Source organism: Aulostomus chinensis, chromosome 17 (assembly GCF_037954235.1).
Source record: "Aulostomus chinensis isolate RoL2024-O1b breed Wild chromosome 17, RoL_Achi_v1.0, whole genome shotgun sequence".
Taxonomy (NCBI): domain Eukaryota; kingdom Metazoa; phylum Chordata; class Actinopteri; order Syngnathiformes; family Aulostomidae; genus Aulostomus; species Aulostomus chinensis.
Genome location: NC_141336.1, coordinates 3,246,065 through 3,258,168, shown reverse-complemented (window position 1 = coordinate 3,258,168; position 12,104 = coordinate 3,246,065). Strand labels below are relative to the sequence as shown.

At 47.5% G+C, this 12,104-nt stretch overlaps 1 protein-coding gene across 1 annotated transcript in view; it reads right to left on the bottom strand.

The window, feature by feature from the left end:
- Window positions 1-6,847, bottom strand: part of gfra4a (GDNF family receptor alpha 4a) — a 164,741-nt gene extending 157,894 nt beyond the window's left edge. The window contains exon 1 of the mRNA XM_086182912.1: window positions 6,459-6,847. Within this exon, the coding sequence (XP_086039038.1) occupies window positions 6,459-6,516 (58 nt within the window). The 5' untranslated portion in view covers window positions 6,517-6,847. The remainder of the gene's footprint in view (window positions 1-6,458) is intronic.
- Between the last annotated feature and the right edge of the window lie 5,257 nt (window positions 6,848-12,104).

The following is a 12,104-nucleotide window of genomic DNA, read 5'->3' as shown; positions in this document are numbered from 1 at the left end:
GTTGAGTCGTGACGGCAGCCAGACAAGCAGCCAACAACCTGCTTTCTCCGCTGAAGCATCATCTCAGGGACGAGGCATATTGAGTCAATAAATCAATCACACAAGATGGATTGGGTGTCCAAAATGAGTTCAGCCATCTTTTGCATCTCTGCTCGGGTTGGAGGAGCAACAGGTGCTCTGCAAGAAGAGGACAAGAAAGTTGAGGCTCCAGACTTTGGACATGATGTCAGAAAACGCTAATTTTTTTTGTTAGTCTGACTGTAACGGCACTTTTTTTGTGTGTGCGAGTGTGTCTCAGTCTAAGGAGGGGCCACCTTGGCATCTGCTCGGGTGATGGGAACGCAGACCAGGAGACAAACTTGTCTCAGTTTAAGTTTCGCTTTTTTCTTCGTGGTCTTTGGAGCTCCCATTTGACCGTACCTCCCCTCGTGAGCGTGTTTGGCATGTGACGCAAAAGTTGAACCAGGAGAAACTCTGACTGCAGTCAGCTGACAGCGCCAGCCGCTCTCAGACAGGAGAATTAGAGTTAGAGATTAGTTCTCCCAGTAAATTCAATCACATGTACGTAACGTTTCACCCGGCTGGGAGCGTGACACAGCAGTTTGGATGCGCAACTTTGGTTCCGATGGTACAAAATGTCGCAAAAAAAAACCCAAACATTTCAGCTCAAGCTCCTTCCTGCCGTCTCTGATCTGGTGAACTGGGGGCCGAACCACAGAGGGAGAGAGTTTGTGCGGGGTGATCATATTTGGTCCGGATGATTCTTGTTCAAGGCTCTAAGCTACAGCCTCATCAGTGTTGTGGGTTCTGTCCCACACCTCTGCATCGGTGATTGCAAGACTGGGTCTGAAGTGCCAGTTAGGGTCAACTCTCAACCTGCAGCGAGGGAAAACCAGGCACAGAAGATATGCTCATTGCCTTGTGGCTCTGCTGGGATTTGTGGCAAAAAACACAGTGCTCCCATTAAAAATAATTCAAAAGAAACACCGGCTGCAGGAGAAAACATGCTTTGGTAGACTCAAGCCGTAAAGGGGCCTACCACCACCTACAGTCTGGAGGCGGACACACTCCTGCCACTGAATCGATTTCTTCCCTGCTTCCTGAATACTGGGACGAGGACAGTAGTCCAATAAAATGGCCCATAACTATAACTGGATTTCAACTGTGCATGTAAACCCTTTGACTGAGCTGACGCACCAGGAATCTGAAGAGCAACTTAGCTCTGGTGGGGCGCTCTGCAGAGGATAGGTATCTCCTCTCTGTTAGATGCACAACGACAGCTCTAGCCTCATGGAAAAATAAATCCCCTCTCTGGCTGTCACACATAGCTTATTCACATTCACATCCTCCCCTTCCCAGTATGTTCTCTCCTGTAATTTTCCGATAATACTCTCTGCTTCTCTGTGTCAGAGGAACTTGAAGGCACAGAGAAGTATCCGCCATAAGAGAAATAAAAACTGTGCGATGCTGCACCAGCGATGGGGACCTGGTGAGAGAGGAGGGTGAGTATGAATTATACATGTGGCAGGGGGTGGCGGTGAGGGGGTGGGCTTCAGATTTGTCAGAATAAATGCATAAAGTGCATACTTGCAAAAACTCATAATATTATCTGTCACAATCCAAGGTTAGCAAACATGCACAGAGCAAATTATTCATTCTCATACAAAACATGGTGATGAGGCTGAATAACTGCTGAGGAGTATGGATGCGCTGGAGGCCTTTGTGTGTGTGTGTGTGTGTGTGTGTGTGTGTGTGTAGCCTATGATCTGTAAAATATCCCTCCACACTGTCCTGTCAAACTCTCAAATATGTATGATAATGTCTCCCACATCAAGCTCTGCATATTTCAAGCTGCATTGCTTGATGTGCTAACATTAACATGGATTAAACGTGACAAAACACCAACAACAAAAAAATTCAACCAAGTCTGCCTGTCTTTCTGCCCTCCTCTAGGCAGGTACTGCTCAGAAAACCAGCTCTCGTGATCCCACCTTTGACACCCTGAGAGGCGCCAGACGGCAGGTGGACAACGCTAGCAGGTAGCCCAGTAGCTAAAGCGACACCGTTCCTGACTGGATCGGGTTCGCTGCTGAGTGACGAAGTTCTGGTGCTGCGGTCGAGTGCTGGAGTTTCTAATTGGACGCTTTTCTTTCCAAATGGATGGACGTGAGGTGTCCAGGTAGCAGCTCAGGCTGATGGCTGCTGCAGGGAGCTCAGTGAGAGCTGTGTGCGATGACTTTCCCCTGCTGCACCTGCTGAGCTGCAGTACACCTGTTTTTGTGCATGTGCGCCTTTTTTACACCCATTTTCTCCCAACTGTACATTGTCAGGTCACCCCACCAAGCTGTCCTGGTCATTGCCCCCCCCCTCAGCTGTTCTGGGGACCATCATGGACTCCCACATGCTTCCTCAGTCCTGAGCCACATTTTTTTCACCTGATGGTGAGGAGTATGACGCCCTGGGGAGGCGCTAGTAGAGTGACCAGGAAACGTCCTGCATACATGGCCAACTTTGTCCCTACAAACGCCCTAACAAGCCAGAGGCAACACAGGGAACTGAACCAGCTGACCCCCTACTGGTAGGCAACGCTACAGACCACTGCACCACCTGCCAGCCTGTGTTCCGAGGAGGACTATTTGGAGACAAATCAGGGGTTCAGCCCAACAACTTTGTCAGCACACAGTTTGGTCCATGTAAGACTCACCTCTGAAGCCGTTGTCAGTGGGTCATACATTTCTGTGCTGCTACCAAACCGACCCAACACTTTCACATCAACTTGGTTTTACTACATAATCACTCACATATCAGTCTAAATTTTCCAACCATCAAGCATTCTGACCCTCAATCAAACACCAGCGCTGTACTTTACGGACAGGACAGCCGAAAAACAAGTAAAACTGAGAACATACAGAAGTGGAGAGGGTTGACCTCCGCCAAGGCAGCTGCTCTTAACTGGACCAGCAGTGTCTGCTGTGCATAACATCCTCAGTGAGGTTTTGGTTCCTGCAACAGCAAACGGGACGTCTGAGGTAAGGATGACTTGGCGTCAAGGGGCTTCTGTCAACAGGGCCCCGCCAACAACAACTTGCTGGTCGTCGATGACAGTCAGTCGCTGAACAGCCTCATGTAGGAGAAACAAGTTGAGGTTTGCTGCTGGCTTGAGCATCTCTGTGGTGGCAGAACATGAGATGCCAGCGATGTGAGCAGGGGCAGCTAACGCTATGCCTCGGTGCTCGCCGGCAGCCACGACAGGCGGGCACTCACAGTCCTCCGCCGCAGCAGCTTAGGTTGGCCAATTGCAGCCTTTATCTCAATAAAAATACCACAGATCCAAGGTTTAAACAACAACAGTCCTGCCTCAAGGACGCATAAAAAGTAAAGAGTATACGTTCAAGGAAAGCGGTTCTTTTCCAGAAGAGAATACTTGTAGATCCACGTTCTTGAGGGACAAATAAACTAATCTGCCGCCAAACTGGAGTAAACAATCTGAGCAAGTCTCAGCTCAACCTGAGGAATGTCGTTCCACTTGGCAATGTCCTGACTTATAATGGCGCAAAAACGTTTGAATTTAAATACGATCTTAAAGGAACGTGCAACTTTTTTTTGGGGGGGGGGGGGTTTTATTGTCCGTCATACAAGTACGAAACAAAAGGACAGACAGCCACCCTTCCTCTCTGCACGCAATACGGTACTTGTTACAGTAAATGCCTCCTTGAATATACCTTAATTGGTTTCATTTGTGTGAACTTTACAGGTTTCATTTGTTTTACTAATTGATAATTTACTTGAATGACGGTGCAGCTCAACGCTGGAACAGATTTTCCTTGTTCTGAACAGCAGAATTTCCATGCTGCTTGTGTGTCCCCGTCCGGGGCAGCGCGGAATCTGTTAGGTCACCGTGTCACTCGTGTAATTAAGGTGATTCAAGGTACAGTTTAGTGATCTATAGTATAGCTGTAGTAAGCCTGATGTATTTATACCTCAGATTTTCTTGAAATGGGATTAGTGGGTCTTCAAGGTTGAGTCAAACTGTTAAATCATCCAGGCGCTATCACAACCTCCTCGTTTGCATTTGTTAAGGTCACAGCTTTGTATTACACCAGAAGCCTCCCCTACACCTCAGTGTGTGCATGTGTGTGTGTGTGTGTGTGTGTGGGGGGGGGGGGGGGGTAAAACATCAATTAAGCCCCAGAAGTTTTCCTCAGTGCCTGGAAATCCCTGTTGACAGTCTCAGCGGTGCCACACGCTGGTGAAAATCCCAGTCCCAGTCTCAACCCCCCACCACACGGCTGCCTGCTAGTTAGCTTACCTGCATCCGATGCTAGCAGTGGGGCAGCAGAGAAAACCATCAAATACAGTTCCTCACAAACGGTGTTTGCCTGCACCAACAGAACTACAGTCATGTTCAACATTTGCTGTGGAGAAACTGCTGAAAGTTGCGAGATGTGTTTTGTTTTGTGTGTGTTTTTTTAGAGTCAGATATGTGCCTGGAGCAGCTAAGCTAACTAGCGGTCAGATCCCTGGCTACGATGGAAAAAATGCACATTTCCCAAAAAGTTGGCGTATCCCTTTCAGTTTCAGGAGCTCTGTGTGGAAGTCATGATCTGCACCAATGAATTCAAAAGTGAAACTATTTCTTCCACCTTTTCTCTGCTGTTCAAGATCGCACGTTCTCAATTCTTGTATCTGAACTCGATGTAGCAGATGACAACTACCATTTTGAAACAGATTTCACATTATCAGCCAACACGAACGTCAGTGAAGGATGACCAGAAGGTCCTTCTGCCGCCTGTTATCGGTGGCAGTGCAGAGTTATAGCCTTCCTTCAGTTGCTGCATACCACTTTGAGAGGAATAATATCAAGATAAACCTGGCCAATTAATAACAGTAATGACTGCGACGTGTTCAGAACGGTGTGAGGCAGATAATCACTGAGGCACCTCAAGACTGAGCAGGAAATATGCTAATTTGAATCTTGAACAGCCAGGCTTGTTTTTATTCCCGTCTCTCTTTTTTTTTATTGCACAGCATGCTAATCTTGCATATGTACTCTCTCTCTCTCACACACACACACACACACACACACACACAGAGCGGTTCAGCAGACAAAGACATTCATCAGACTGGACGGGAATGACTGCGGCGTCGGACACCACAGGCATTCTTAAAGCATTGTTTGGCCTGGCAAGTCAGAGAGACGCAAGTTTTTAAAAAGTACACCAACCAACCATATGGAAGTGTGCGCTCCAGGAAAAACTCCTATTTTCAAGTTATTCTTGCAGGGACAGTTGGACCAAACACCACGCTTTGAAATGTAAGAAAAGCGAACGTGCTGGTTGATGTTAAAATGGCGCTCTTGTATTTTGCCCCGAAGAATGACAGGAAAACACGAAAAAAGCAACATGAAGGCTGTCAGACATTCACACGACTCCCTGAGTGGCTGACGGACGGGATCATAGGCGTCAGGGTGACACATTCTGCCATTTTGACACATCTCCTCTTTGACAAGGTGAGAATATCTGCAGAGAAAATCCTACGAGCAGCTGCCCCCTCTCTCCATCCTGCTCCCACTTACCAACCCTGACACATGTCTTGATTGACAGCAGAGCACAACGTTTCACACATGAAATGATACTGGGGGGGGGGGGGGGGGGGTATGACTGTCTTTAAGTGCAGCAGATGTTCAGGGTTCGAGGTGGTGCTGAATTTCTCCCAGCATGCATGAGTGCTTCCAGTGTAGCTCGTGAATGCAGCGGTGGAGCTGTCATCATCGAGGCTGTAAATCTCAGATATACAAATCCCTCCATCAGTGTGTCCAAGATCCAGCCTGCGTTCACTCGGCAGGGGGGTTGTGTGTGTGTCTGTGTTGGGGGATTTTTTTGTTGTTGAAATGTGCGCAGCAGAATCAGAAGTCAGTTTGTACCACTTAAGAATGTGAAATCAGACCAACAGCAGAGACGGAAGCGGCAACTTTCACCCCCAGGCTCCATGAGAGGAGGTGATTACAAACACCTGCACATCACCTCTTTATCATTAGCACACACACACACACACACACACACACGCACACAATTAGCTGCAAAGAGAGAAAAGCAGGTGCACATGCATGCACAGCAAACTGGAGCCGCTGCTTCACTCACTTGTCCGCATTTTTCTTGTCTAGCAAACGTCAAGATAAATGTAACCTTGTTTGCGTGTGTGTGTGTGTGTGTGTGTGTGCGTGTGCGCGCGCGCGCGCTGGGGGGGCTGCAGGTGTAAAACAAATGTTCTGCATGTTCTGAGAAATGGCATCTCCTGATTACAGAAAATGAGTCGGAGCGGATCTCCTCGCTGCCATCATGCAACTTTGCCACACTGTAGCAAACGAAGACCCCCTGGCACGCGCTCGCTCCCTCCCTCCCTCCCGCATGACCACGCAAACATTTTATCCCAACATTTCCAAGTGTTGTCCAACTTACCGATAAGAGCCAGCTGCAAGAAGTACAGTCCGAGGAAGTCCATAATGGAGAGCGACATTAATTCAAAGCGATGCAATCCCGGGTTAAGAGGCGAGGAGCGAGAAGAAAAGCTCCCCTGCAGAAACTCACTGGCAGCGGAATTCAAGAATCTGTTTCTCAACTCAATCCACAGCGTTGCATGAGAAAACAGGAGCGCGGCAGAACATCATGTTTTCACAGTCAAACTTTTGTCGAGGAAGGAAGGAAGGAAAAAAAACACGGTTCAGCGAGTCAAGCTTCCCGGAAAAGATTTCCTTGGGCGGAATAATTCATTGGAACATCCCCGGCTGTATCACCGCTCCGTCCGCTCCTCAACCTGCGCACCGTCTGGAAGCTGCGGATGAATCACAGGGGCGCGCTGCTGCTGCTGCTGCTGCGCGCACGCACGCACACACACACACACACACACGTCAACCTGCGAGGCTCTCTGCTCCCGAGCGGGTCAGCCGGAGATGCCCAGCCCAGCTCCTTTAAAAAAAAAAAAAAAAATCCAATCTTGGCCCAAGTTGAAATAGGACGCGTTAAATCGATAGTCTATTTCATAGCGCCATAAAATGGAAACAATAAAGCTGCGTAAAAATGGTGCATAGTCTGTATGGACGGGTCGAGCATATCCACACTTCTCTGGAAGTAGGTTATTCCTCCCAAGAAAGAGAAACTACCAGTTGCAGGAGAGTCATTGATTTAAAAAGAGGGGGTGGGGGGAGGGGTCCGAGGCCCCTCACGGTAACAGTGAAGCCACCATCCTGCAGCCGGCGCCGGCCGTGCGGGGCTACCTGCTGTCTGATGCGCTCCTGCCGGGCCGGGCTCAGACGCAGAGCGAGGAATCGTCTATTTTGATCTGGGTTTTGGGGACAGCGGGCCTGATTCACACCCCAGACAAGCTATTATTTTGAGACGTAGCCTACTTTTAATCTACAAGAAACATCTTTGACTCGCACCAACAATAATTGGACGAGGCCTCCAGAAGCACCACTCCATAAATCATGGAGAATATTTAAATTTTTCATACTGACAGCTGTTATGGGTGAATTTGGTCAAAGTCCAAATTATTTTTCAAGCCTTTAAACTCAAGATGAGGAATTAATTTTTGAGTGGCTTCTCTGTTGGGAGTTGTTTTTGCCTCTTCAAACTTATTTTTGGATTTTTTTTTTCCCCCTCCTTTTTTTTTTTTACAGCTTCTCGGGGACACTTTGATCCAAAATCTTGTTTTTGTTTTAGCAGAGTGTAGAGAGGCTGACACTGAGGGAAACGTGGGAGGGATCGCGCTCGGTTTCTACAGAAGAAGCTGCACAGCCCCGCAAACTCAGAAACTAGTTTTCAGTGTTTCACTTTCAGGGAGAGGGGAGAGTGGGAAGCCCGCTCCTCGTAGGGATTGTGCCGAGACAGGAGCAAAGTTGAGAGGAGGGAGGCAGCAGACGGAGGGGATTTGCTCCCCAAGGCCGGGATGTGTCATTTACTGTAAAGCTCAGAGATGTATTGACTGGTTTAACCTGTCAGGGACACTGAACCAGGTTACAGACGCACGTAGCGCACGCAGGAGCCTGTTTACGACCCGTGTGTCCCTGCAGGCTTTTCCTCTGAAATGCCCCTTCATATCAACCTGTTATATATAGTTTATAGAAATGGCACGGTGTGTGGCACGATCATGTAAAATATGCACTTTATTACAGTCATTTAACATGCGTCATACATGCATGTTCCATGGATCCCCAACAATAAGCGGCATGTACATGTGCATTTCATTGCCGCGGCGTGCCCGTTCTTCTCTCCGTGTGTTGGTCTCATCACGACCGCGTCAGGGCTGTTACACCAGCCGTGGAGGCTATGCCCGTTAGCTCGCTGCTAATGAATGAGGATGTTGAAAGATGGAATCGTGTTCAGACTCTGTCAGAGCAAACGTGGCCAGCAGGTAGCGCTGCATAGAGATTGAACCTCACTCCTCACCAACCTACGAGACTGAACATTGGGGGTTTAGCCTCCTGCCTCGCTAGCGTGTCAGCCCCCCGTTCCAGTGGTGGGGAGTTCAAGTCCAGTGGTGGATGCTGCTCACATGACGTCGCTAACACGAGTTCAGAAACCAGCTTGTGCAGGTTTGAAAGAATAAGTTCCCAGTTCCAATAATCAGAGGTGAAAGGATGACCTTTTCTAAGCTAAGAAAATCCAATATGAGCAACTAAACAGTGAAAAAGGGGGGAAGCAAAAGTTTACTGTAGATGCAGTATAAGTTTTATTTAGCCACCATTAACCAATGTATTGTTTTATAGCATTTAAAAAACCTAAAATAATATTAAATTTGTTGCCGATGTCCCTGTGCGTTTTTTCGTGCGATGTTTAAAACAATTTGCCAACACATGGAGCGAAGGAGGAGCCGGCTACGTCCAGTTAGCCTTCCGCTAACTTGAATCTGAACGTGTGATTAAATCATGCTGCTCTCCTGGACTTCAGTTACTAATCAGACCAAATGCATCCAAAACTGACGCTGAGTCACTTCTCAGGTGTCATTAAACCATTCAAACACGATTTTAAGACTTTGGGTAACAGTGATGGATGGGAGGGACCAACAAATCAGAGAAATCACTGTCATCACGGGCTCAGTTTGTGCACGCCCACTGGTGCAGGATGAGTCATGAAATGCTTGACTTGTTTGTACAGGAAGAGACTTTGGGGCCCGGTGGAGCAGTGGTCCTCCCTGTGGCCCCCCAGCAAGAAGGTTGTGGGTGGAGCCCCGGCTGCAGCACGGGGTCTTTCTGGGTGAGTCTCCATGTTCTCCCTGTTCCTGCTGGGTTCTCTCTGGTACTCCAGCTTCCTCCACAGTCCAAAGACATCAAGAGGGACCAGGTTAATCCAGACTCTAAATTGACCGTAGGCGTGGCTGGGAGAGCCAATGGTTGTCTGTCTCTATGTGTTGGCCCTGCCATGGACTGGTGACCTGTCCAGGGGGAAGGCTGCTGGGATAGGCTCCACCCCCCCACCCTGAACAGGAGAAGAGGGAGAACATGGAGGGAGGGATGGAGACTTTGGGGTAAAAAAATAATACTTTGATACGGATTTGTTGAACCTTTATTCAACAATATCAGGAGATTACAGTACAATCATCATCAGAAGTACAAAGGGTGACGTGTTCTTCATTGAATTACTTGGTATCCATAAGTTGCATGTCCAGATGTTGTTGTTACAGCCCCCCCCCCCCCCCCCCCCTCTATATTTACATTTACAGTTCTTCAAGCAGGTACTGTGCCGTGCTCTGGTGCGTTGTATTTATATTTTTGCTTCGGTTTGGCATCAGATCAGTGACTTGAATATATAGAGCACATCTCGGGTGGTTGGCTCCTTAGTCTGCCTCCGGAAAGATAATCTGCTCTGTCAGGTTGTAAATGTCATTCGACAATGTCAAACTCAATCATTTCAAGAAATAAACTTTGTGTTGCTGGTCACTCCATGACATTTTTCCTGCATGCCAGCGAGACTGACATTCCCAGACAAACAACAGCCTCCGTCAGTTGTTGAAATGGTTCATCTAAAGGCATCCAACGCTGACACCAGAGCCCACGCTGATGCCCCCGGTGGGCGGCCTGTCTCCAGCCAACTTCGGTTCCTTCCACAATCTGTCCTTCAATGCTACTTATTGAGGTTGCACCAGATACGCACGTAGAGTTATGTTTTTGTTTGTTTTCTGTTGGGTTTTTTTTGCAGCACATATGTTTTTATTTTGAAAGACACAGAAATCTTTCTTGTGTTGTGCGCTGACGATCACAATGCTTCCTATTTCCTGCAAGTTCAAATATGGACATCTTTTAAGACATAAAAATCATAGTTGTTTTGTTTTTTTTTAATGACTGAAAAAACTGGGAAATGCTTTCAGATAAACATGTAATTTGTGCCAGAAAACGTGAGAGACGTATCAACTCCTTCAATCTGACTGAAAAAAATTCAAAATTGCGAGAAAACGGTTGTGGACGCAGGACATCTGCTGCTCAACTGAACCCTCCGGTCTCAGCGGTGCTGGCTGTTCCTCTTGCGCTGCTCTCGTTCAAGTTTTTATGAGGTTTTGCAACATTTTCAATGAAACCCCCCAAAAAAACCAACCTCTTTCTCCACGGATTAACTCATTACTGGTGGGTAAGATAAATTTAGTGGAAGAAAAGTCCACTTAAAATACCTTGACAAGACCCAGCGCGCTTCAGGTAAAACACTTGATTTTCTACCCCTGAGTCTCCTTCCACATGTAGTCATGCCCAGTTTCAATGCCATTTGTGAGTTATGTGTAAAAGCAAGATCGGATATAATTTGTTTCATGAAAACAAGCCAGTGCTTCAAACCACTGGGGGCAGCATTTTTGCTAGAAAGGTGGTTGGTGCTAACACACATCAAACCCTGCAGCAGGAAGCCGGCATGTGAATCCGCTTTCACAACAGCAATCGAACGAATTATGGGGTGTTTTTGTGCCAAAACTTAACCAGACTTCACTAAACTGACATGTGAGGAAACGCGCTTCTCAAACAGCGAACGCAACTGCCAGGACTGTTATCGGTGACTCGCTGCTCTGTTAGCCGGTGCCAAGAGTTTTTGAGCAAAGGATTCTGTGTCCAGCAATCCTGATCGAATGTTTGATGCATCATGCTGGTGACATGTGATTCCAACAGCCGCCACGCCACCATCAGCGCTGTGCCACTGATGTCGGGTGACTCATTGGGATCTTGTGAGAACAAACTGGTAATTGAAGCTCGCCGACCTGCTTTCAGTGACACTGAAGTTGTAAAGTGACCACAAAAATCTCCTCCTTTTGCAGAAGAGCGTGGAGGGTTTTAAGCTCTGCAGCGTGAATCATCCTGAGCACCGAAGGTCAAACATCCGACCGCGCAAACATTAAGCGAAATACATTTTTCAGCGTTGAGAACATTTCAGCTTTGAAGGTGAATTTAGAGAACTGGTCCCTGGAAATCTCACGACACAAGTAAACGCTCATGAAAGTACAGACGGCAGCGTTCAGGCGGGTCCATCTGGAGTTCCTGCACTCTCTCTGAGTACATGGACATGTTTTGACTGTGGAGAATCTAAACTGGTCCCCTTTTGTGTTAAAACTTTTTTTTTAATCAATGTTCTGGCCAAGTGCAGTTTGTAGAACACGAATTGAAGGTTTTCTTTTAAAAGACACATTGGGGGGAATAAGGCTTGAAGCTTTGATCCGTACCGTGGCGTTTGTTCAGCAGCACATCTGCTAGGCGGCTGCACAGCAGCAGCAGCTGGGTAATTACCTCGGCGAAAGCCCCAAACATCACCGTCCAATATTCTGTTGGGGCTTTTAGTTTCAGGCTCCTCTAGTTGACCTCATCTTAAACTTTGGTACTTCTTCTTTCCATTTCTATTTTTATTTATGTGTAATTGTACTCTTTTGTTCAGTCCAAATCTGTTTGTCGTAGGTCCTGTTTTATTTTGAAAGAGCTTACTTCCGGTGTCTTGCTTTATACTTCCTGTCCCTGTCTGAGTTTCACCTGCGCCTGGTTGTCAGTCCTCATCAGTCACTTGGGCTCTTCCTAGCAATTCTAATCCCATCACCCCCTTCCCCGCCCCCGCGTTCTCCCGCCCGCGTCGTGTTGAGTGATT